We start from the raw sequence: 25226 nt of genomic DNA on the forward strand, positions 1-25226 counted from the left end.
AGGGTATTCTGACGTGTTTGTGTTATTTTTTTGTTTTTTTTATGTTTCGGAGCAAGCCCGTTCTTTTCAAGCGGCGAATTGTTGTGCAACCGAACTGATACAAAACCCTTCGCCACAATCACTTCGTGCCTTGCCTCAACCGATCACAAATGCAGACCAACCCCAACGACAGCACCGACAGCACCAACACCTCTGCGACTCCCAATGCGACGCTTACCATGAACCTCGACATAAATGTGTTGGCGGCGCTTGTTGCAAACATGAGTAAGTTCGCTGTTCGACCCTCTCGGTTCCACACTGACCTGCTATTAGATCTCTCGATAACAATCAATGCAACACCTGCGAGTCCTGCGAGTGCCTTGACACCTCCAGCTATCCCACCTCCTCCACCCCCGGTCGTTCAGGCTGTCCCTTCCGCCCCTGCTGCGGTTCGTTCACCCGTCTCACCCATTGCACCTCCATCCAATTTCTGGGTGTATCCCGAGGATGCCAAGGCCACGGATCCTACGGTTGTCAAGTATTATGTCGTGGTCAGAGGTCGGTGCTGTGGGGTTTTCACTGATTGGTAAGTGATCTCGTGTTCTATACCTCGTCGCTCGCTAATCGAGTATGTTTTTAGGTTCTATGTTAGCGATCTCATCGACAACTTGAGGTCACACTGTATCTTCCGAAGCTTTCGCAGCTACGAAGAGGCCTGGGCCCATTACCAGCTCGCTAAAAGTAGGTGTACCGTCAGAGCCATAGGTCGCAACGGTTGGCTGGCTGGGCACTTCGATAGTCTCTATGGCCCGGCGGAAGACTGTGTTCAGTAGATACCTTGTAATAGTTCGCTTGTGTAACACCTCGTCGCTCGTTCAATATCAATGCCCCTTCGTTTTACCTGTGGACACATGATGATAACTTGGGAATTAAGAAAGGACCCTTAAGCCATGTGAACGGCTCGTGAAATCCGTGAAATCCTCAACAAGCCCTCGTGTTTCTCCAAGTTCCAACTCTGAATCTCCGTCTGTCACGTCGTTTACCTCCCTGTTCGTGTTTCCACCATGTCCAACAAGCGGAAAGGAGAAAATGAACCCAGTACCTCAAAGCGATCGCGCGTGAACATGGATTCGGCGCCTGGTTGACGGCGATCTAGCAAGAGATCAAATGTCTTCTCATTCTCCGATGCTTCTGGTGCTCGTACACGAATTCGAGCGAAGACTATCCAAATCGACAACCACCCAGAGGAACCCGAAGAGCCTCCCCCATCGGAGACCGAACCATCCACACCTTCGACTCCGATTGTAGGGCGAGCGGTGGATATCGAACTGGACAGCGACAGTTGGGATCAGTCAAACATCAATACCGAGGAGACTAATGACCAACCTCGACTCGACGACTCAGAGGACGAGGAGGATCCAGTCCAATCCAAGTCGAAACGCCACCGTAATTATAAGAATTGGGTACGTGAGCATTGATTTGTTAAAAATTGACTCATGAATTAACGAAGTCTTCCCAGAACAAACTCCTTGAATGGCTCCCTTATCGATCTGACTTCCTTGATGAGCTGCTAAGGCACGATGGTCACGGCGATTACCTGGGGGAGAGCAGCTGCAATACATGCGCTGAGAAGGATTGCCGGTTGTTCAAGTGTCCGGACTGCTGGGATGGGTGTCTGCTAACCTGTTGCGAGTGCCTTCTCAACAACCATCGTAACCTTCCTCTTCATCGGATCGAGGTACGTGCTGTTTTATGTGAAACCTAAATCGGACTTTTACATTGTTTCAGGAATGGAATGGGCGCTATTTTGAAAAGACCTCTTTATCTAGTCTGGGCCTGCGCGTCCAGCTCGGACATGGAGGGGGAAGCTGTGCAAACCCACTTCCAGGACCCCCAGACTTCACGGTCTTCGACATCAGTGGAGTTCACTCCGTGAACATCGACTACTGTGACTGCCTTCCAGGTGCCTTAGCTATTGACAAGCGATCACAGCTTCTACGATCACGTCTTTTCCCAGCCACGCTCTCTCGTCCTCAAACGGCCTTCACTTTTGACATGCTCGATCACTTCCATCAGCTCTCCTTACAGGGTAAAGTTACCTTGTACGACTATTACCATACGATTGTCAAGCGTTCGGACTTTCTACAACTTAGATCAGTTCCTGTGAGTCTTGCAAGTAATTCTGATCTATTCTTGCACTGAACCCAACTTTAGAGCCGCTGTAATGACTTCCATCGGACCTTTCGCCTCTGGCGTGTGCTGATGATGTTCAAACGCGCGGGGCGTGGCAATGTCCCGAACGGAATCGCGGAAACCAAGGAAGGAGAATTGGCAATCGAGTGCCCGGCGTGTCCACATCCCAACAAGAACCTTCCTGTCCGTTGGAAAGAGGCTGGCAAATTAGCGTGAGTTTGTGGTTTTTTATCGATACCTCGAACTGCGCTCATAATGTTGAAGGTTTCTCTATACGCTATTTGTCGCAGTGGACGCCAATTTCAAGCTAAAGGGGAAGAATCGGGGGTTTTCAGACATAGAGTTGCTGCCTGGTTTGGCGTATTTCGTTGAGGAGAACAAGTATCAGAATCATTTGATCGGGTATGTAGACGAATCAGAGGTGAGTTTTTGCCTTTTGCGTATGTTCTCGTTATCTCACTTGCTGATGGCTACCCCTAGATCAATACCTGCCAGTCGGAGCATGACGCTGTAGTCAGAGCAGCCGTCAGATGCACTCCGGGATACAACGTTACGGGGGCTGCGATTGTCATTTGCTCACGTCATGGCTTCCTCAGACCGAACGGCGTTGGCGACTTACAAAAAGGAGAGCGGTAGGTTTGATGACACTTTCATTCATTCTAATACATTCTCATTGTTCTCTCAGGTATTGCAACATTGACTATATCGTATTCTCAGCTCTCGCGGCCGTAGCACTCCTCCAAGTAGTGATAACTTACGATATCGCTTGTCAATGGGTCAAGAATTTCCTGAAACGGCTTGGGAAACTTCCAGAGGCTATTCGACTCAACACCAATGAAACCAAAGTCACCGCCCTTATCCCCTCTTGGCATATCAATGGCCACGGCCCGGATTGCCAAGTCAACTACGCTCTACAGTACACTCCGGGAGCTGCGAAGACCTGTGGCGACGAAATCGAGCAGAACTTTTCCGAAACCAATGTATTAGGCGCCAGTGTGAGAGAGATGGCGCCGGCGGCTCGTCACGAAATGCTGACCGACCAATTCCAAGGGAATAACGCGCGGAAGACTGTGAAACTTAGTACGTGATCCTTAGTACTATTGACTTGCCTCTTCTAATCCTTACCCCTTTCGTAGAAGCTCTGCTGGCGAAGAAGTTCCGAGAGTCGGCGGAAATGCGAGCTCAACAGGAGCAAGCATTCAGTAACCTATGCCTTACGTTCACACTGGACAAGATAGCGAGATGGACTAGAATGATTGTGGACTGGGAGAAGGATCCGAAGAATAATCCAAATCCATATGCAGAAGTGAAACTCGGTACGACTTTCGTTATCTTATCCTAATACCGATATTGATCTACTTTACATTACTACTCCTACACTAGAAACAACAATGCAGGATGTGCGCTTGGAATTAGCGAAAGAAGACGAGCGAGAGGAGGCTCGTGGCGTGGTTTCGGCGCATACGACATCGATGACAGCGTGCCTAGTGGTGGCGCTTGACTTGGAGGAACAGCAGTAAGTCGGCTATTTCTTCGGTGACAGCGCCAATTCAGCTGATGTGTGCGGTGAAGACGCTCGCTCAAATTTGACTTGGAGAATAGTCGTATGAGCACCAGCAAGCAGAAGGCTGACTTACAGGAGAAGCGTAATGGAATGCGTCGACGGATTGCTAGGTGGAGGGAGGTTCAAATCGTCTATGCTCCGTGTGTGGCACCACTCCTCCCTGGGATAACCGCTGGTGAAGACTCGGAGGGAGCCGAAGTCATCAAACCCGAGGACATTCCGTTATACCTCCCATCGGACCTCACACCCACCCTACATCAAACTATTCCGGCCATGACCGAGAAGGAGAGGCGGTTACGCGAGGCGCAGGCTGACGATGCTCTCTCCGAAATTCGACTTGGCCGAAGAATCTTGACAGGACTCACTCAATTCAAGAAACTTCATCTGGCCGGGGCTGGAAACAAGCCCAACACGAGAGTGCGTTCGCTATACAATCGTATCCAAGCCAAGATCTCCAAGGCCGCCAACCGTTACCGACGAGCTCGCGATGCCTTGGTTACAATAAATCCGACAGGCGAGTGGACCCACAGACTGAAACCACTCAACCCGGGTGATATTCGGGGGCCTGGGAGGGAGTCACACGAAAGCAGCAGCCGATTTATCCCATCTTGGATTTGGCAGGTTCCGAGAGTTCGGAGGGAAGGTGACGACACCTTAGCCGAGGAAGAATTGGACGAAAGCTTGCGAGTGGAGTGGGCGAAGGGACGAGCACGTTTGCAACGATGGAATGAGGAGTATCAATTGGTCCAAGAGGAAATGCGAAGGTCTGTAGTCTATCTTCGATGGAAGGCTGTATGGTGGGAGGAGCGCGCAAGTCACGACAGTTTCAAGTCCGATGACATGATGCATGGAGCTCGCGCATACGCCCACAAGCAGGCTGATCTCTGCCGACGCTTGGCCGACAGGTTTTCACAGCACTGGACGGCTATACTGCGGAAATACGGGGAACTTCCCATGTGGATGCCTTGGGCGGGCTATGACGATGGCTCTGGCGCCAAGTCGACTGCAGAGCCTAACGGGGGCCCGAACGACCACACCCACGATACCAACGATACTGACGACGAGAATGACTTGGACCTTGATGAGGATGCACCGGAGGACGCTGATGGTGTTGTTGACGATGCAGCAGATGTATTCGAATTCGAAATCGACGACTGAATGTATTGACTGTACTGCAATAGATTTTGTAACAATTTAAACTATCTAAGAGACAATATTAGTATTATGATGCCTAAATCCAAACCCACACCAGTGTGAAGTCGAGATCGGTCGTTCCCGAAAACTGTACAGTTAGACAGTGCCACCCAGGCAACCGTGCGCCCGAGACACATTCCTAAAGGGTAGCTCCGAGAAACTGCATCGCACGGACTGTTTAAGTTCTGATGAGCGCCAGTATCATCAGCAGCCACCCACAAAACTGGATATGAGCGCCTAAATATTAGTACCGAGCCGAATTGGATTTGCTGGAGCGCCCAACCCCAAACTGGAAAACAACTGAGCACCCGAGACTGATAACGATCCGAATCGGATGGGGTGATGGGGTGAGCGCCCAAACCCAAACGGGAAGCCATTGATGCCCCAAGCCGAATCGGATAGTCAGGTGCACTCAAACCACGTGACTCTCAACGGCATTGAGGCTGCCGATTATTGATGACACCCCACAATACAGTTTGCCCATAATTGATGATAATGTAAGCATTTGGCGCGCGTACAGTTTGCCCTTAATTAATGATAACACTATTTACCCACAATCATCAATTAAGGGCAAAGGCAAAGGCATGTACGGTTTGCCCTAAATAAATGATAATGCTATCTAGGGCAGTGGTCACAGGAGCTATTTAGGGTAGTGCCCTCTTTTATTGATGACAAGTGGTGGATACCACTCTCGTCCTACCAAGAAGTTGTCTGAACGGTATCTCGGACCATACGAGATTGTCGCTCAGGTTGGCACCCACTCCTTCACCCTTCGACTCCCTGACTCTATGCGTTCTGTCCATCCTGTTTTCCACGTCTCCATGCTCGAGCCACACCACAAGTCTAAAATTCCTCTTCGTCATGATCCCCCTCCCCTGCCGGTGGAAGTGGATGGCGAATTGGAGTACGAGATAGCCGAAATTCTCGACTCGAAAGTGGATCGTCGCCGCCGTACCTGCAAACTTCTCTACGAAGTGCGCTGGTTGGGCTACGAGAACACGGATGAAGAGCGTTCTTGGCTGCTTGCTACCGAGCTAGCCCATGCTCAGGAGTTGGTCCAGGATTTCCATCGTCGCTATCCCGATAAACCCTGGCCCCAATTGGTGATACTGTTCCTTCTCAGCCTCGTCTCCCCGGCCTGCCTCTCCTCCTTTGTTTTTTCTGTTCGACTCCCTTCACTATTTTTTACCTTTCCATGTTTCAATTTTTCCATAATTTTTAAGTCCCAACTCTTCTTTCACCTCATCGTTTGGCTTCGAGGGCTCAGCCGTAACAGGGGGGTACTGTCAGGGCTCGTGCAACCGCCGGGTCTCGATACGTACAACTACACCCTTCTTTCACCCTCAACACCATTCGATGTTACTATTCGTATTTTCTCTTATACATTTTATTCGTTATACCCACTTCATTCCAGCCCGCCGGTTCCTCTCTCGACTTTGACGCGCGACGTTCGCGGAGCGTGGGAAAGGTCACGACTGGCGCGCGCGCGCGCGGTCTCGCGGCTGTGCCGGAACTCTCGGATCCGCCCGGATAATCCTGTGGACTTTAGACGCGCGCTTGGCAAGCTGTCAAATGGGTTTCGTATTGTGTATTTCGAAGTACGTCTGTATTCTGTTATTCTTCTATTCTCTTATTCCGCCGTGTCGTTATTCTTCTTGCTTCTATTTCTTTACACTTGATTTTCCAGTTTGCTCAGATGACCTTTTCGTACGAACGTTCTTGTTTGGATTTTATCCGCCGGGTTCACGATTGGTTGTTGTAGTCGTCTCTCGAGTACTCTAGATTTTCTTGTGTACGATTTCGTCTTTCTTGTTCTGGTTCTCGACTTATTCTTTCCCTTTTGGACTTTGTCATTTCGTCTCGATTCGCCCGTAGATTCCCCGCCGGTATTTACTATAAGTACTATCTCAATTTGTAGTAGGTACCTCATCCGGAATCTCGACTAGGTTCATACGCATCGAATCTCTCAGTCTAAGTTCCCCGAGTAAACTCTCTTCCTCATCGTCTTCGACCCTCGAGCCTTAGCTCCAGTCGCCCTTCACTCTCGTCTCCCCCGCCGGAAGGCGTTTCCGTCTGGTCCTTCGGCCTAGCCAGCCTTTGGGGAGCCGTGACGAAGGGTACACGTTCTTATATACGTGAGACCAAGGCTACCCTCCGCCCTCCTACGTCCTTCTCTCCTCTCTCTCTGTATCCGACCCTGACAGTAGACTAAGTTAACGAGGAGAAGACTCTCTGACTCGTATAGAACGGTTTTTAGGGTTTTTAGAGCTTTGAAAAGGCTCTTGACTTTATGTGGTGATGTGCTGACTAGCACAGAAAGCACAAAGAAGAGCAAGAAAACAACCGGCGGTTCCGAATCGAGTGGAACTTGTTGGGAGACAAGTGACACGAAGATGAAGACCGACGGCCGAATCTAAAGACCTTTAGGTACTGTCTGTACGTGGGCACGCAAGTTCGATGGGGTTGTTGTTTTAGTAGACTAAGTTAACGAGGAGAAGACTCTCTGACTCGTATAGAACGGTTTTTAGGGCTTTTAGAGCTTTGAAAAGGCTCTTGACTTTATACGGATGGTGTTTTTGGTATTTTGTTGTGCTCTACACACAAGGGAAACACTAAGTTCGACTCGTGACTCGATTTAAACACGACTTAGACTCGAAACTCGAATTTGAACTTGAAAACACTTAAAACTCGCCCCGGCGGGATCACTCGTTGACTTGTTTTTAAACTCGGACTCGTGTATTCACGCGCAAACTCTAACTCGACTCTAACTCGCTAACTTGTTAACTCGACACTCGGAGAATTCCTCTTTATTTTACTGAACGACTTGTGTCGATCAGGACAAGATATACAATCGAGTCAAAGGGGTATCTGTTTATTCTTTTGCCCGGCGGGGCCTATATATATGGTACACTTTGTTTGACTACGAACTGCGAAATAAAGACTAGCAAAGACTATAAAACAAACCGAATTCGTGCGCAGGGTACAGACGATAAGAGTAGAGAGACGGAGCGGAGGTACGAGAGAATCAGAAATACAAAATAGGAAAGAAACGCGACAAAAGAAGCCCCGGCGGTGTCGTGCCGAGTATGCCCATAGGCGTCTATTGATGCGCTGTTGAAGCGCGTGAATTTTGGTAGTTCCGTCCCGTCGGAACGGAACCAATGTGTGGTGGGAAACTCCATTGTTACTCCGTGAAGATGCTCCCCGCGGAAACAGATGGTATACCCTTTTGTAAACACCGCCGGAGGGCGGCGTATGGACTCATCGTTCTGTCCCTTCTTTCTGTACTACTTCTTTTCTGTTGACAGGTCATGGGACTGTTAGTACCCCGTTTCATCTGTCCTGGAGAGGACACCTGTCCAACGGAATAGAACATCTCGTGTGATCCGTTCCTGGTCCCGTCGTTCTGGTTATCTTATCTCGGCGTCTATCTTATCGATCTCGTGCCTAATCCGTAGAGGTCCCCTTAGCTTTCCGCGACTGATGGCTGATTCCGACCGTCCGGCGGCGCTTATGGGTGTTTCCTCTTAGGGTACTGACAGGCGCTGGCGCTAAGTGTCATCGTTCTTGCTAAGTCGCTACTAACTTTCTAGTCGATTTGAAAGTCAATCGTGCACTCCCATTGTCGCGAAGAGCGAACACTAAACCAAACTAAAGACCAGATAAGATGAACAGAAAGCGAGATAAGAGTAGTGGGAGCGATGAGAGACGTTGAGCAGTGTATTGACAAAGAGGTCAAGCTGAGGAACATGCAGAGCGAACTACCTAAGTTATATACTGTAACTACAACCTACATAGCCGCAATGAGTCAGGATGACGAGCGATGAGGCAATACAACAAGAACAATAAGGAAAGGTCCCAAGGCTGCGTGAAGGCTGCGCCAAAACAAGGGTGAAATAATAAAGAAGTAATGACGAGTCATAACAAGTCATAAGGCTGTGTGAGAGTGAAAGAACAATAGAGGACAGGGTAGAGGGCAAAACGAGGTAGTGTTCCATGAGAGAAAGTGTCCATGACGAGAATAAAGGGGAAAAGACAGGGGCAAAGATAAGATAAAAGATGAACGAAGCGATAAGATAAGATGGGAAAAATAGGGGTCGTACCAGCAGTTCACGACACCCATGGATAGTCTTGCTCCCAGCGGTGAGGACTTCGTGCAAAATTCTCACTACCGTAGATTCGATCTTCAATCGGTCCAGTACACATCCTTAACCCGTCAATTAATACAGTATCAACAATGCGTTACGTTCAACCTCTTTCGGAGTCGTTCTTAGAGTTCGACTTAGTTGACGACTCTGGGCTCGGTCTCAACTCATACGACAGAATAAGTGACCGCCGGTTATGAAAAACACAGTGCCTTAGGGCTTTTCAGTCACTTATCGAGATGTACGTTTTACCGGACGAAATTAGTCCGGCGGTGTGTTATTCGCGATTTTTGAAGGGTCAGACGACCCTCAGGCATAACACCGGAGACCTACCCTTACCCCTACCCCCGCTCTACCCTTGGCCTCTACCCCGGGGGTTTTAAAACCCCTTGACCATCCCTAGGAACGACAGCCTTCGGATCGATTCCTTGGCGCTTAAGAGAGGTGGACCAGGTGCAAGTGTATGAGAAAAGGATGTTAAGAATTGCAATGGTATTTACACTAAGAGAAGCTGAGCTGAATACAGCATCGTGAAATACAACAGAAATTAGGGAGAGCGCACGATACGAGCAACATCATTCCATTGGACAATCATAGACACTTCCTCTGGCATGGATTCCAGAATATCCCTTCCCATATCGCCTCCATATCGAGTCTGCATCCCAAAACTCCGGAGGCAGCCCCTGAGAAACCCAAAGTGCTGAATTTCGTGCAGGTGTGGGAACGCCGCCTTCATCCAATTTCCAACCGCCAATCCCGATGTGATAGGCGAGTTGCAGATGTTCCAGGACACCAGAGACGGGTGCGGAGTAACTGGTAGTGCCGGAACTTTAGTTGCAGCCACAGGAAGAGTGATATGCGAGAGCCGAGGGCAGCAACGAATGGCGGTGTAAACGCCGTGCAATGTCAGTGAAGGCATGGTGAGAGCAGCAATGCTGTCGCTTCGGAAGTGGAGTCGTTCCAACTTCGGCCAACAGCCAAAGGCTGCGATAAGAGCCCTGTCTCGGAGTCCCGGAGTGACAGTGAATGGTGAGAGCTCGAGTTGCTTGATGTTCTTGAATTGTGCGAGCGGCGTGAAGGCGGTGAAAAACCCGTACTTGTGGGGGCTGAATCCGTTGGCATTATCATTGTATGACACTTGATCAATGAAGATCGATGACACCTGTTCCGGGGGAGTACACTGAGATAGTGCAAGGAAAAGATCGTCCAAATCGGTGTTCTGACACAAATTTTGATGGATCTTGATGTCCGATAAATGTGGGGCTCGGATGGAAGTAAAGAGACGGGTGCAGGGATCGATGGTGTGGGAGGTGGAAGTAATCTCAACGGAGACAAGCGCCCGGAAGTCCCAAGGTGTCAAAACCTCCACGTCGTCGAGGGTGCTTCCCCGGAGGGATATCTTGAGATCCACCAAATCCGGGAGCTTGGCTAGCTCCTTCAGGTGCGAACCCTTGGCGGCGAGATGTGTTACATCCAACACACGGATGGTAGAGGTGGCCGGCAACCGAGCGAACATGCTATTCAAAGCTGATGTGGGAGTATGGAACTCGTACCAGTCCGGAACTGTAGATTTAACAATCAGCTCGGTTGAATACGGAGCCATGACGACCAGCCGGTTGACCAGCGCCTTGCTGTGTTGAGAGTCTTCTTGCGCAAACGGATCATTAGGGGCAAAGTCGTCCCCGTGGATGTTGAAAACCTCGTTCGTTAGGACAGTGATCGAGCGAACCGATGGAGAAATCACAAATGACGGGTAGAACATGGTTTCGAATCGCCGTTTGAACAAAAGCGGCAACACCACACGCTCGACGTTGGGAAACAGTGGGAATGGCAGGAGCCCTTTGTCGGACATAACATGCAAGGCAGTGTAGTCCCATCTGCGGGCGTCTGGATCGAAATGGATGGCCTTCACAAGTGGTGTGTATCTTGCAAGTCGTGCGATGCCGCTTGAAATGTCCTTCGGAGATTTGACAACCTGAAGTTAGATCCGAGAATTTGTCAAGTGAGTTGAAGAACTAGTTGAAGACTCATACAGAAAATTTTCCAGCCGTAGAGAATGCATTATTGTCCCAGACCGTCCAATTGTCCACGTTCTTGAAGCAACCGTTGGGGAAAAAACTGCTGATAACCCATAGGTTGGGTATTTCCTTCCACAACGATCGAACAGCACCGTCATGAAGGAACCTGCACGACACAGCAGCATTGGCAAGCGTTTCAAATTTTCCATCCTCAGCTAGGAGATCGAAGACCTTGTGTTGGAGTTCCGGGATTTGCAGGGAGCGTTGAACGGCAGACTGGAATGACATGGTCGTCAGGGGCCAGTATGTATATGTGCAGCTGAGAGCAGCAGACCAAGAATCTCGCTACTTACGATGGCCATTTCTTCGAGACTTGTCTGGTTTATATTAACCGTGGCGTTTTCACTGGTGGTGGTAAGGGAGAAAAAAAAGAAATCCAAAATAAATGAAAGGCAGGGATTTGTGGGGAGAGCGTTACCATCAGACCCCGACTCGGCCAATTGGGAGTTAGTTCGATCCTCGCTAGGTGCAAAGTTTCCTAAAGGCTTCGAAGCCAAAGCGGACAAAGTGAGCGTTTCGAGCGATGATAGGAATTGATCAAGTCTAATTTGATACATCATGGAACACAAGTTAAATATCTTCGATTCGTCTCAGGTGGCGGAAGGCACGCGGGATTTATGTAGGATACGAGCTGCGCCCCACTCAGCCACCATAGCCAAATATTCGAGATACCTCCCATCAGTGGCACTTTCCACGTCCCATTCTTCCTCTGGAAAGTGAAAGAACCACCGCAAAGTGCGTATATACTCAGCAGTTTGTAGGCGAGGGAACGCTCGACACATCCACACGCCAACCCTGTTCCCAGACTTGATGGACGAAACCTCAAGGTTCCAGAAGGTCAAGGAAGGATGAGGGGGAACTTTATCGTTCCCCGGAACGTCCTCTCCTTGGCAGGATAGTGCGAGGTAAGCGAGTTTAGGACACTGTTGACTGGCAGCATGGATTCCGAGTAAAGTGAAGGGCGAAGGGGGAGGGTTGATGACATCGTGATGATCGAGGGTAAGGTGTTCGAGTTGTGGCCAATGGCTGAGCGCTTCCCATAGCTCTGCGTCCCCAAAACCATCTGGCGCAATGAAAGGGGAAACCTCGATCCGATTGAGGCGCGTGAAGGGTGACAAAGGTTGCAATGTCTCGTAGTCAATTTCGCGGATGGTAATCGATGTGAGGTTGGTCGGGGAAGCAGAGTGGGCGATGGCTGTCAACATCCGGTCCAGACCTATGTCCTCTTCGACGGACTGGAGGATCGTAATGTCGGAAACCTTTGGCGCACGAGCATCATTGAAGAAGTTGGTACAAGTATTGGTCGTTGTCAACACCGACATAATGGTTAGAGTTTTCATTGCTGGGTAGGTCCACTGCTCGGAAGGACCGATGTCATTCAGAGAATCACGCGAGAGGGTAATTGTGAGTGTCTCCAAATTTTCCAGCCGGCCCAGCGCGCGGAGCGAGGCACCCGTCACGTCAAGGTGCGAGATTTGCAAGCAACGGAGTGGGGATGTTGACGGAAGGTTGAGGAGAAAATCAGGAAGCAACATGATGGGATACTCTGGAGTCGGTTCCATCCTCCCTCGTCGAATCAGAATCCCCAAGCGAGTCAAACTCGTAGCAGCTTCCACCAATTTTCTGACGAACCATCGACGAGCTCCGGTGGTGTCTGGATTGAGAAAGGCCGGGCCATATTCGTAGACATCATCGGACACAATCTGAATCGACCGAACTGAATTCGGTGGGAGGACAAGAGAGGTGTAAAAAATGGTCTCCTTAGGCCGTCGGTTAAAGAGCGGAAGTATCGCACGGCGCAAGTTCGGGAAAAGGGGATACGGTGTGGATGGATTCTCGGAAAGTCGGATCAGAGCAGTGTGTTCCCAGAGAGGGTCGTCCGGGGAGTATCTGATGGAGTTGACGAAGGGGGTGTAGTGTTGTAGCCGAGCTACTAAAGACTCGAAGGCGATATCGTAGAAGTCTCGTATCACCTGGGCCCGCATTTAAGTTGATCGTGAGACTAAGTGAGGTGCGCTGGGACGTACCAGACGCTTGCCGTCATCCTTCTGAATCGCTTCGACGTGGCCGTAGGGAAACATCTTGGAAATAACCCACAGCCCTGGTATGTCTCTCCATAGTTCCCGAATTGCTGCGTGGTGGAATGCAGATACTCCAGCGAGGTTGGCGAGTGTGCCTAGTTTGTTGTCCGCCGCCAGGTTCTCTGACACGGTTTGCTTCAATTCGGGAACTTCCAAGAAGCGGTCACTAGCCTTATTTCAAACTCGACATGGTATATCTGAATGATGGACTCAGGAACTTACAGAGGTCATAGTACACGTACACGCCCAGGAGCCGGTCAAAGGTCGTACTTGCAGCGTTAGGTAGTGGCAGTGGTCGAAGTCGCACGGAAGTGTTCGAGAGAGCTGATCAGGTTAAACATGTCTGAGTTTTGTCATAAGCAACCGAGTCCTCGTGGGCTGAAGGGTTTGGCACGCTCTAACGGCTCCAGCGTATTTTCCACAGAGAAAACCTATTTGCCTGCGAGTTCACACGATTCTGGAAGCAGAACACTTCTAATTCGTCCTCAATTGCCACAACGTCCGTGATACTGGAAATAAAGGACTTGTTGCATAAGTATGTAACCCAGTACAGTGCGCAAACAGGAGCGGCACCTAGTCCCTAGGCTCCTTCGCCACGATTCGGGAAACGTCTGTCCAATGGGATATCAATGCAAGGCAGTCCGGGAATTCCTGGACCCATCCATTATCCATCGCATCGTTCGAGTCCAGTGCGCCACACATGGCTTCGAAGTACTTCACCTGTCGGAGGCAGGGGAAGGCATCGCGCATCCAGCGCCCAACCGCGTTCCCCGAGGTGATAGTGGAGGTGCCGAAGTCCCAGTACCTGAGTGAGTGATGAGCAGGGAAGGCAACAGCAGGAACATCGGTCGCTTGGCACGAGAGGATGAGGTGTGACAGCTTGGGGCAGTGTTGTACGGCAGCGTAAATCCCGCTCAGGGTCAACTGCGAGTTCGTGATGGGATGGTCCAGCGAATGGGTTTTGAGAAAGAGTCGCTCGAGGTTGGCCCAGTTGCTCATAGCGTTGATGAGCTCCGCGTTCCGAAGAGTCGGTGAGCTGGTGTATGGGAATATCTCCAACGATTTAAGGTTTGTAAAGGCCGCCAACGGCTGTAGGCTCGTCGAGAAACCGGAAATATTTCCGCCAAATGCTTCTGCGAGCATCTGGACGGAAGTGGATCCAACGGTAATTGAAGACAGCGCGACCGGCTGTGTATGTGTCGCGATCGCACCAAACACTCCGTCCAAGTTGACCTCATTCAACTCTGCAAGCAGGGAGAGGCGGATCCTGTCAAGTTTAGGTGCGCGAAGCGCGGTGAAGAAGAGGATACAGAGCTCGGTGGCTTGTTCGGTCGTCGGATGGTTGCAGAATATCGACAACGAAGTGAGAGCCGAAAAAGTGAGTACGAACTGGTCGTCGTTGAGAAGGGCCTCGTGCAAGCTAGAGGACACTGGGAGTGAGACTTTGAGCTCCTCCAACCGATTCAGTCGAGTAAGCTCCTGCAAAGATGCGCCGGTGACTTTGAGATGGGTAATGTCCAGAACACGGATGGAAGATGTCGATGGAAGTAGAGGGAAAAGCCTATTCAGGGCCGGCGTTGGGCGATGTAATTCATCCACCTCTCCAGTGATGAGCGACTGCACCTTCAATTCCGTAATACTGTGAGCGACATCGACCAGTCGGGAGACCAGTGCCAAGCTGTGCGGCGAGTCTTCTCGAGAGGCGTCTCTCTCGAAATCAATGAGACCGAGGTCGTGTACTTCATCAGACACTATCGTCACCGAGCGAACTGACGAAGTCGACAAAACGAGAGCCGGATAGAAAATGGAGTTGAGATGCTCTTTGTGTATCAATGGAAGCGAAACACTCTCCACATTGGGAAACAAAGGCATCGGCGCTGCTTGGGCCAGTTGGTGCAATGCCACGAAGTTCCACGGCAGGAACCGAACCCTCCTGTCCGAGTGCTTGTTCGGGTACTTGATTTCCTTTACGAACGGAGCGTATCGCTGAAGCCGTTGGAGTCCTGCTGGGATTCCGCTTGAAGATCCAATAGTCTGCACCAAAACTTAATACGAGTGAAAGAGGAATGCGATATCATTCGTACCAGCTCTTTCAAGTTCCCTGCCACGGCGAAGCAGCCTTTAGGAAACATCCCAACGATGACCCACAGGCTTGGAATCTCCTTCCACAGGCTACGAATCGCGCTCCCAAAGAGCAGTTGGTTAGTCGCAGCAAGCGCTGCGAGAGTGCCCATCTTTTTTTCTTCGGCCAAGGCGTTGCAAACCATGTCCTTCAGCTCTGCAATTTGAAGGAAGCGATACACGGCCTGCTGACCATCAGCGTCAGCCATCCGACCCGTTAACGAGTAGCAGATACTCACTGGCTGGGACATCTTGAATTATTCAATTTTATCGCTGTGGTTCTGCGGAGGCACGAGGGTAGGAGTGCGTAAAAAGTTACTTTTCAAGTTAACTTTGCCTAACTTTGCTCCATAGGCGCGACTATGGGCTAACTTTTTCCCACGCTTTGGAAAGTTAGCGCCGTACTTCAGGTCACTTTATGTCTGCTGACACCGTCTTACCACGGATAAAGCAGGCAAGTCGTATATTTTCTTGTGTCAGTAGATGATATAAGAGTCGTTTGATATACCTAGTAGGCTCATTGCTGTGAGAATTGTTCCTTCATAATTCCATTTTTGTAAAGAGAGGAACACCGTCGTACCTTGTCAGAATCTGGAGTGTTGTCATTTGTTTTACCACGTTGTATGAGCCCTTAGGTACGGGAAAGGCGACTTGAAGTAGGACCAAGGCTCTCATTGGCGAAATATTGTCTTTGGATAATACATTTTGTCCGGGATCCTGTGTACGGTGGTTCCATGGATCATGATGCGCGGCGCGCCTGCCCTAAAGTAGTTTAGGCGCGCATCAATATTGTCTGTAAGTTCCCTCTTTGTGCAATATCCAGAGCCCATTCGGCGAGTCCTATTGCTAGATAAGTAAATATACATGAGATAGAGAGTACATAGAGTAAGAATAAAAGGACAGTCTAGAATTTGTTGCAATGGACCTCCGGGGTACCAGATACCCGTGCGGCGTTGTCTTTCAATCGTATGGACAGTTAGAAGTTGCAACTACTTCAAATGATGTTCGCTTTCCAAGTAACTTTCCCTTACTTGAAGTAACTTTTTCTTACTTGAAGTAACTTTTGCCTACTTTACGTAACTTTTTCTTACTTTAAGTAACTTTCGCTCACTTGCTCTACTTCCCCCTCACGTCCAGAGGTGTATCTAAGATATATATTTGAAATAACACGTATAGACTAAGTAATAAAGAGATACACTCTATGTAGAATAGAAATAGCTCAATGTAGAGTAGAAATATCGTGTATATAAAAACTGCTGTCTAATCGCACCAACCAGAGTAGTCTATATTGCCTCGCTGGCGGTTGCTTCTACGAAGACTTTTGTTTTGAGGTTGCGCGTGCTGCTCTGGAGCCGGTGGAACATTATTACCTTCTTCAATAATACGATACTTTGTGTCTGTTTCTGTTCGAGGCCGAAGTCGAGGTCTGGCTCGTTTCTTGGGTTCGGTTGAGGTGAGTTGAAGTGTACTGGGTGTTGGGATGGATGTACAATCTTGAGGAGTGGTGCTGGGATTACGGTTTGGTGCTGATTCTCGAAGGGGGCTAGCGGTGTACCGCCAAAGGGACTGAAGACCAAGGGTACCACCCTGGAACTCGTACACAGACCCGCGTTCCTTGAGAGCTTTGATTGGGAAGTCATTGTAGGTAACCTCTTTGAGTGTCGAGTCAGAAATGAGGTCGAAGGTTGGGTCCAACGGAGTCTGCGGCAATACTGTCGTTAGTGAAAACCAAGGGTCGGCTGACCCCTCCGGGTTTTCGGGTCAACCCTGTCGCGGGTCGGGTACGGGTCGCGATTCCCAGACCCGGGAATTTCAAAACGAGCCGTAGATCATCCAAAACGGATGAGAAATGGTAGAGATACGGTTTTAACCATATCTCATCCATTTCTCATCCGTTTTGTGTCGTGAACAGCGGGTACGAGCCCCTATTTTTCCATTATCTTATCTTATCACTTTCATCTCCCTTATCGTTCCCTCCTTTATTCTCATTTCTACCTTTATTCTCGATACGGACTCTTTCTCTCATGGAACACTGCCTCGATGTACCCTCTGCCCTATTTCTTATTGTTCTTCCTTCTCGCACTGCCTCGTGACTCCCTTCTATTGTCTTCTCCTTGTTCTTCGCGCAGCCCCGCGCAGCCTTGTGACCCTCTTTATTGTTCTTCTGTGTTTCACCACCCTTTCGTCATTCTGACTCATCGCGGCTATGTAGACTGTAGAATAGGTATATAAGCTAGGTAGATTCCTCTGTATTTCCTCAGCTTGACCTCTTGCGTCATTACACCGCTTCAGTATTCATCTGCATCCGTCGCTCGTCGCTCTCCTCTCGTCCTCCGCTCTTATCCGCTCCGCACATCTGGTCTTAAGTTTGGTTTAGTGTCCGCTCTTCGCGACATTAGGTCAAGCTACCTTTGTGCACCGGCAACGCCGATCGTTGCTCCTGCATCATCCGCATTTCTGGCTCCTGGTTGACCTGCCGATCAGGTCCCTCCCTGGCAACTCTGGTCCCCGCACTCCGTCAAGATTTCCGCCGCACCGGAAGACACCTCCTGTCTGTTTAAGCCGCACTTCGTCGTTCGGGTCAGCGACGGTCACCCCATCGTCCTTAGACGTCCATTCTACCGAGCCTCAACCGTTTGGACTGCCTGCTCCGAACAGCCCTGCCCCAACCGTTACCACGAACCTTCCGTACACGACTGGGTCTATATCAACTCCCTCAAGTTAAACGCCGAATCACCGTCCCCCGTTAATCAGCAAGCAGTTGAAGAATTCGCCCGCAACAACCCCAGGACTCCGCCCTCCGAAACGCAACCCACCACCGCTGAATCCCCAGAAACCCCGTACCAAGCTTACCGCTCTGCAAACACCTCCCCTGCTGCCAAAGCCGGTTCATTCAAGCTTCCAGATCCCGACACCGATCCCGAAGAAGAAGACGAGGAAGACGACGACGACGAGGAAGACGAAGAAGAAGTCGTCCAGTCCCTTAGCGTCCGATCAGCATCCCCTGAACAGGAAGAACACCCTCCCACCGTTTAACACTCTCCACTCCGCTTTTAGCCGCATCCGCACCCCTCATCTCTGCACAACGCCTCAGCTCCTCCGGTCGCTCTACACCAACAAACCCCGTCTCTTTCATCTCTCGCCCGGTCCATCCCCCTCTCCACACCTCTCGGCAGTTGGAGGATACATCTGACGCTCCAAGCTCAGAACAGAAACCTCCCACTTCCACCCAACCAACTACTCTACCCTCTTCCACTTCCCAAACCACCGACGATTTCACGATGTCCGCTGCCGATCTCGCGAAACTTCAAGAGCAGCAGAACCAGCTCACCACCGCCATCTCTACCCTGGTCAGCCACCTTACAGCTGCCAAGACCTCCTCTAGTAAGAGCCCAGTCAAGGCGCCTGAACCCCTTCCCACGGCAAGGCTGAAGATGCCCGACGCTTCCTCCCAGTTCTTTACCAACTGGGCTGGACACCAACCCCAGTTGAAGAAGGACGATGGCACTCGGGACGACAAGGAATGGATCTCCACGGCCCTCTCGTACATGCATGGAGAAGCCGGCCGATGGGCATCTCGCTTCCTTCAGCAGATCGCCGATCATGATGCCGACAGCACCAAGCCATGGCCCTTCGCTGGGGGAAAGTGGGCTAACTTCCTCACCGAGTTCAAGCAACGCTTCCAACCTGCCAACGACGCCCAGGCTGCCCTCCAGGAGCTTGAGCAGCTCACTCTTGGTCGAGGGACTGTAGCCGACTTCGCCTCTCGCTTCGTCGACATCTTTTCGCGTCACCAACTTATCCGATTCGGACGGGATGGCTCGCTTCAAGAGGAAGCTCTCTCAGGAACACCTTCTCTGGCTCGCCCTCAGCAACCTCATCAAGGAACCCGCCAACCTGGAGGAACTCGTCGCTCAAGCCATCAAGAACGAGTTCGTCATGCGGAACATGAACCCCAACTCGTCCCGCACCTCCCTGGCCCAGTACGCTCCCGCTCCCACTCCCGCCCCCGCTCGTGATCCGTACGCAATGGAGATCGATGCTACCCGACCTGGCCCTAGTGGCAAGACCTACCAGGACTTCCTCAATGCCATGCGCGGTCGATGCTTCGGCTGTGGATCCACCGGTCACAACAAGAAGGATGGGAATCATGGGGCGTTACGCTGCAACTACTGCCAGCGTATGGGACATGCTGCCACTGTCTGCCAGGACAAGTACATGGGATTCCCACCTGGACGAGGGCTTTCTCGACCTCCGCGTCGCCGTGTCGCCGCTACCCAGGAAGCACCCTTCTCCCTCTTTGACGAACCCGCCCCTGCTGCCACTGCCACCGTTGCCGCCACCACTCCTGCCACGCCTTCTGCCCCCGCCCCAAGCCTCGCCTCTCTCTCTGCCACTCAACAACAACAACTCGACATCCTGGCTCAACTCCAGAGGCTCCATCAGGGTTTTTGAAACGGGGTGCCCGTCCCTGCCGCAACGCAGGCACCCTTTGCTCCTCCGTACGCCATTTCTGAATATGACTCCATCCGTTCATGTACTATTAGCTCGATTCGCGAAATAAACCCCCGTTCGTCACACTTCCGCGTGAACGTGAAGCTCAGAGGCAGAAATCGCAGTACGAACTCCGCGGCAATGATTGACTGTGGGGCAACAGGCAAGTTCCTGGACAAGCCCTTCGTCGATCGACACAACATTACCACATTCCCCCTCCGACACCCCATCCGACTCCTCAACATTGACGGTACCCCTAACCAGGCAGGCAACATCACACATTTCGCACGGCTAGAGCTCACAGTTGATGGTCACTCCGAATGGACCGACTTCCTTATCGCCGATCTTGGAGGCGAGGACATCATCCTTGGGCTCCCTTGGCTTCGAAAGATCAACCCCACCATTGACTGGCGCAATGGCACCCTCCAGGTCCCCTCCAAGGTCTCTAGCGTCACTATCGAGGAGATTCCAGACGAGGACGCCCACATTCCCAGTCGAGGAACTCCCTCTGGCGATGCTATCCTGGAACAGATTGATGCCACGGTTGACCCTTCTCCGGTACTCCCCACCCCCGACCCCAGCCCCACTCCCGAACCTGAGCCGGAGCCAGTCGAACCGCCCCTCTGTCGCATCCGTGCCAACCGAACCACTCGCAGGAAATGGCTACGAGCAGGGTTGATTGAGGAAACTGGTGATGAACTCTGGTGCGCCGCTGGGTTCACTTACTCCCAGCAGATTGCCGAAAAATCTCAGAAAGCCAAACCCCAGAAGACTTTTGAAGAGATGGTCCCCCCGCAATATCGTCAGCATGCTTCCGTCTTCTCCGAGTCCGAGTCGCATCGCCTACCCGAACACAGACCCTGGGACCACGCCATCGATCTGATTCCCGGAGCCCCGGCTACCATGCGCACCAAGGTTTACCCCATGTCTCAGAACGAGCAAGAAGAGCTGAACCGATTCCTCGACGAAAACCTCAAGAAGGGATACATCCGACCATCCAAGTCTCCCCTCTCCTCCCCGGTCTTCTTCGTCAAGAAGAAGGATGGCAAGCTCCGTTTCGTTCAGGACTACCGCAAGCTCAACGAGATCACCGTCAAGAACCGCTACCCCCTCCCCCTGGTCTCCGACATCGTCAACAGACTCCGCGGTGCCAAGTATTTCACGAAATTCGACGTTCGCTGGGGTTACAACAATATCCGGATCAAGGAAGGAGACGAGTGGAAGGCCGCGTTCGCCACCAACCAGGGTCTCTTCGAACCACTCGTTATGTTCTTCGGCCTCACCAACTCTCCGGCAACATTCCAGGCTCTCATGAACTCTATCTTCTCCGACCTCATCGCTGGAGGGAAGGTTGCAGTGTATCTCGACGACATCCTCATTTTTACGGCCACACTCGACGAGCACCGGCAAGTTGTACACGAAGTCCTGCATCGCCTCAAGAAGCATGATCTGTATCTCCGGCCAGAGAAGTGCGAGTTCGAACGTCAGGAGATCGAATACCTCGGGCTGATCATCCGCGAGGGCGAAGTCAGCATGGACCCCGCCAAGGTCGAAGCCGTCCCGCAACTGGCCAGTCCCCCGCAACCTCCGCGCCGTTCGTGGTTTCCTTGGGTTCGCCAACTTCTACCGCCGTTTCATCAAGGACTTCGCCACCATCGCCCGACCGCTCAACGACCTCACCAAGAAGAACATCCCCTGGCAATGGAACGATCCTCAACAGCAGGCCTTTGACACCCTCCGCAATGCCTTCACGTCCGCCCCCATTCTGACGCTCTGGGATCCTGACCGCCCCACTCGCATTGAAGTCGACGCCTCCGGCTTTGCCACTGGAGGAGCCCTTCTCCAGAAGCAGGATGACGGCCTCTGGCACCCCGTTGCATTCCGATCCGCCTCCATGCAGCCCGCCGAACGGAACTACGAGATCTACGACCGGGAGATGCTGGCCATTATCGAGGCTCTCAAGGACTGGCGCCACTTCCTGGAAGGACTCCCTGAACCCTTCGAGATTGTCACTGACCATTCCAACCTCGAATACTGGCGCACCGCACAAGACCTCAGCCGTCGACAGGCTCGTTGGGCTCTCTACCTCTCCCGCTTCCGGTTCTCGCTCACCCACTGCCCTGGCAAGACAAACACCCAAGCCGACGCCCTCTCTTGTCTCGACGTCCACCAGGTCTCCGACGCCGAGGACAACAAACAACAGGTGGTACTCAAACCCGAGCTGTTTGCCAAGCTCGCCGCCTCGAGCATGGTCATCAACCCCTTGGAGGACCGTATCCGGCAGGCCAGCGCCCGAGAATCCCAGGTCCTGGATGGACTTGCCCAGCTCCGCAAGACAGGTCCCCGTCGTCTCACCTCTGGTCTCGCTGAATGGGAGGAGGATAACGGCCTTGTTTACTACAAGGGTCGAGTCTACGTTCCCCCAGACGACGAACTCCGACGCGACGTTCTCAAACAGTGCCACGACGATCCTACCTCTGGACATCCCGGTGTACATGGAACCCTCGAACGAGTTGAACGACAATACTGGTGGCCGACCGTGCGAGCCTTTGTCAAGAAGTACGTGGAGGGTTGCGACATCTGTGCCCGGAAGAAACACGCCCAGCACCCCCGCGCCTCGACTCAGCCCTTGGAGGTACCCGATGGCCCCTGGGAGACCGTTGGAGTCGACCTTATCACCCAGCTTCCTGATGCCAATGGGCATGATGCCATCATCGTCTTCGTCGACCACTACAGCAAGCTTCTCCATGCCCTCCCCTGCACCTCGGACATCACCACTGAAGGAGTCGCTGACATCTACTACCGAGAAGTCTTCCGTCTCCACGGCCTTCCACTCCGGTTCATCAGCGACCGCGGCCCCCAGTTCGCCTCCAAAGTCATGCGCACCCTTCTCAGGCGTCTCGGCATCGAATCCAACCTGACCACCGCCTATCATCCTCAGGCTAACGGACAAACAGAACGGGCCAACCAAGAAGTCGAGAAGTACCTCCGCCTGTACGTCAGCCGCCGACAAGACGACTGGGATAAGCACCTTCCCATGGCTGAATTTGTGATCAACTCCCGAGTCCATTCCGCGCACAACCGATCCCCCTTCGAAGTCCTCTACGGTTACATCCCTCACTTCAACATTTCCCGTCGGTAAACGCACTGATCTTCGCCCGGTCGACGAGCGCATCCAACAACTGCAAGAGGTACGCAAGGACGCCGAAGCCTGCCTTACGTCTCGAGAAAAGCACAACAGAAGGACTTGTACGAATCCGGCAAACGAACAGCCCATCAGTTCAAGGTTGGTGACCACGTTTGGCTCAACGCTAAAGGACATCCAGATCAAAGTCCCTACTCGGAAGCTTGGCGACCTCCAACTCGGCCCCTACAAGATCACCGAACGCATCGGCGACCTCGATTACCGCCTCGAGCTTCCCCCCTCCCTATCCCGCATTCACCCAGTGTTCCACGTCGACAAGCTCTCCCCCTGGAAGGGCAATGATGTCAACGGCATTCTGCCACCTCCGCCTGAGCCTGTTGAACTGGAGGGAGAGCGTGAGTACGAGGTTCACGACATCTTGGACAGCCGCTGGAAGGGCCGAGGGAAGAACCGTAAGCTGGAGTACCTGGTCAGTTGGAAAGGCTACGGGTCGACGGACGACACTTGGGAACCGGAAGAGAACCTGGAGCACGCGCCGGAGATTGTAAAGGAGTTCCATCAACGACACCCCTCTGCACCACGTCGAATTTCCGCCACCGTCTTCAGCTCTCTCCCCTGGCGCCGACTCGAGAACTTCACCGACGCTCCACCTATCGACTTCGAATGGGAACTTGGACGCCGCCTAGCCGTTGATCATCAAGGACGATGAAGCTTAGAAGGGGGGTAATGTCGTGAACAGCGGGTACGAGCCCCTATTTTTCCATTATCTTATCTTATCACTTTCATCTCCCTTATCGTTCCCTCCTTTATTCTCATTTCTACCTTTATTCTCGATACGGACTCTTTCTCTCATGGAACACTGCCTCGATGTACCCTCTGCCCTATTTCTTATTGTTCTTCCTTCTCGCACTGCCTCGTGACTCCCTTCTATTGTCTTCTCCTTGTTCTTCGCGCAGCCCCGCGCAGCCTTGTGACCCTCTTTATTGTTCTTCTGTGTTTCACCACCCTTTCGTCATTCTGACTCATCGCGGCTATGTAGACTGTAGAATAGGTATATAAGCTAGGGTAGATTCCTCTGTATTTCCTCAGCTTGACCTCTTCGTCATCATACACCGCTTCAGTATTCATCTGCATCCGTCGCTCGTCGCTCTCCTCTCGTCCTCCCGCTCTTATCCGCTCCGCACATCTGGTCTTAAGTTTGGTTTAGTGTCCGCTCTTCGCGACATTTTGGATGATCTAAAGCTCAACCCGTGCGGAAAACCCGTCGGGTTACGGGTAGGGTCAAGCCACGGGTCGGGTCCGGGTCGGCCTTCCGAAACCCGGGGTTAACCCCTGGTGATCACTAACTGTCGTGTTGGATGCACCAAGTGAGGCGAGAATGGCTTCTTCGAACGGGGTAGGTGCTCGTGCAAGTGATCCCAATAGTGCGGTTTCCTGGGCAATTGTCAACTCGCCCGTCTTCTGACTTCTCCATGGTCCCCGATACCCGAGGTAGAAGATTTCAAGGTCGTGGAGACCGCTAGACCCTAGAGCAACACGTACAAGGACGACGTTGAACAGCACAGTTGCCTGGGCAGCAACAGCAGCGTGGAGCTCCTGATTGCTGGGGTCTAATGAACGAGCATCACCCTCTAGCTTGACCAAAGCAGACGAGAAGGTTGAAGAGTCGCCAGGAAAGATGGGAAACCAAAACTCGTCGACAAAGCCCATGATCCTAGTTTTTAGGTCAACAAACCGCTCCTTGGGTTGACTGAGCAGTCGCTGCATGTAGTTCGAAAAGATTTCGGTGATAGGATGGGTGCGGTCTTTTGAGATGAGGATGTCGTGGACTGCCTCGTATGCGTGTGCAACAGCTTGTTTGGCCTTTGAGTTCGCATTGCCAGAATATTCGGGGTGAAGTAATGGCGGGCATTTCATCTTCCCTAAGACGGACTGGATGGTTTCTAAAGTTAGACCCATTCAGAACAGTTTAAGTCCCAGTCAAGCTTACCCTTTGTGCATACTCGTTTGCTGGGACGCATCTTTGCGCGATAGCACTCCAGTGGAGGGAGAGAAAACTGCCTTGAAGCAGGCTGCGAAAGGATTCCCGTTCTCTAGCAATAATCCTGGCTGGATAGTAAAGCGGATTGGAGGCGCTGAACCAGTGAGCGTTTACGAGAACTGTCGTGAACAGCTGGTATGGCCCCTATTTTCATTTTCATCTTATCTTATCTGTATCCGCATCTTATCTTT

The 25226-nt window shown here is 51.7% G+C and overlaps 5 protein-coding genes across 5 annotated transcripts; 1 reads left to right on the forward strand and 4 right to left on the reverse strand.

Moving 5' to 3' along the window:
- Positions 1–149: 149 nt before the first annotated feature.
- Positions 150–4894, forward strand: CC1G_08462 (hypothetical protein; the record flags this gene model as incomplete). The annotated part of the gene is made up of 14 exons (XM_001834765.2): positions 150–264; positions 313–565; positions 620–808; positions 1136–1442; positions 1499–1717; positions 1768–1942; positions 1997–2142; positions 2194–2384; positions 2437–2593; positions 2653–2804; positions 2858–3252; positions 3309–3488; positions 3556–3688; positions 3745–4894. The coding sequence occupies 14 exons, from the start codon at positions 150–152 to the stop codon at positions 4892–4894; spliced, it is 3762 nt and encodes a 1253-aa protein (XP_001834817.2).
- Positions 4895–9622: 4728 nt separating this feature from the next.
- CC1G_08464 (hypothetical protein) lies at positions 9623–11381 on the reverse strand (the record flags this gene model as incomplete). Its single annotated transcript, XM_001834767.2, has 2 exons — positions 9623–11050; positions 11109–11381. The coding sequence occupies 2 exons, from the start codon at positions 11379–11381 to the stop codon at positions 9623–9625; spliced, it is 1701 nt and encodes a 566-aa protein (XP_001834819.2).
- A 362-nt stretch (positions 11382–11743) lies between these two features.
- On the reverse strand, positions 11744–13465 carry CC1G_08465 (hypothetical protein; the record flags this gene model as incomplete). The annotated part of the gene is made up of 3 exons (XM_001834768.1): positions 11744–13126; positions 13181–13405; positions 13457–13465. The coding sequence occupies 3 exons, from the start codon at positions 13463–13465 to the stop codon at positions 11744–11746; spliced, it is 1617 nt and encodes a 538-aa protein (XP_001834820.1).
- A 342-nt stretch (positions 13466–13807) lies between these two features.
- Positions 13808–15606, reverse strand: CC1G_08466 (hypothetical protein; the record flags this gene model as incomplete). The annotated part of the gene is made up of 3 exons (XM_001834769.2): positions 13808–15268; positions 15319–15543; positions 15595–15606. 3 exons carry the CDS (start codon positions 15604–15606, stop codon positions 13808–13810), a joined length of 1698 nt encoding a protein of 565 aa, XP_001834821.2.
- An 8669-nt stretch (positions 15607–24275) lies between these two features.
- CC1G_08470 (hypothetical protein) lies at positions 24276–25015 on the reverse strand (the record flags this gene model as incomplete). Its single annotated transcript, XM_001834773.2, has 2 exons — positions 24276–24916; positions 24985–25015. 2 exons carry the CDS (start codon positions 25013–25015, stop codon positions 24276–24278), a joined length of 672 nt encoding a protein of 223 aa, XP_001834825.2.
- Positions 25016–25226: the final 211 nt, after the last annotated feature.

The sequence above is a fragment of the Coprinopsis cinerea genome (assembly GCF_000182895.1).
Source record: "Coprinopsis cinerea okayama7#130 chromosome 12 map unlocalized cont3.12, whole genome shotgun sequence".
Classification (NCBI taxonomy): Eukaryota; Fungi; Basidiomycota; class Agaricomycetes; order Agaricales; family Psathyrellaceae; genus Coprinopsis; species Coprinopsis cinerea.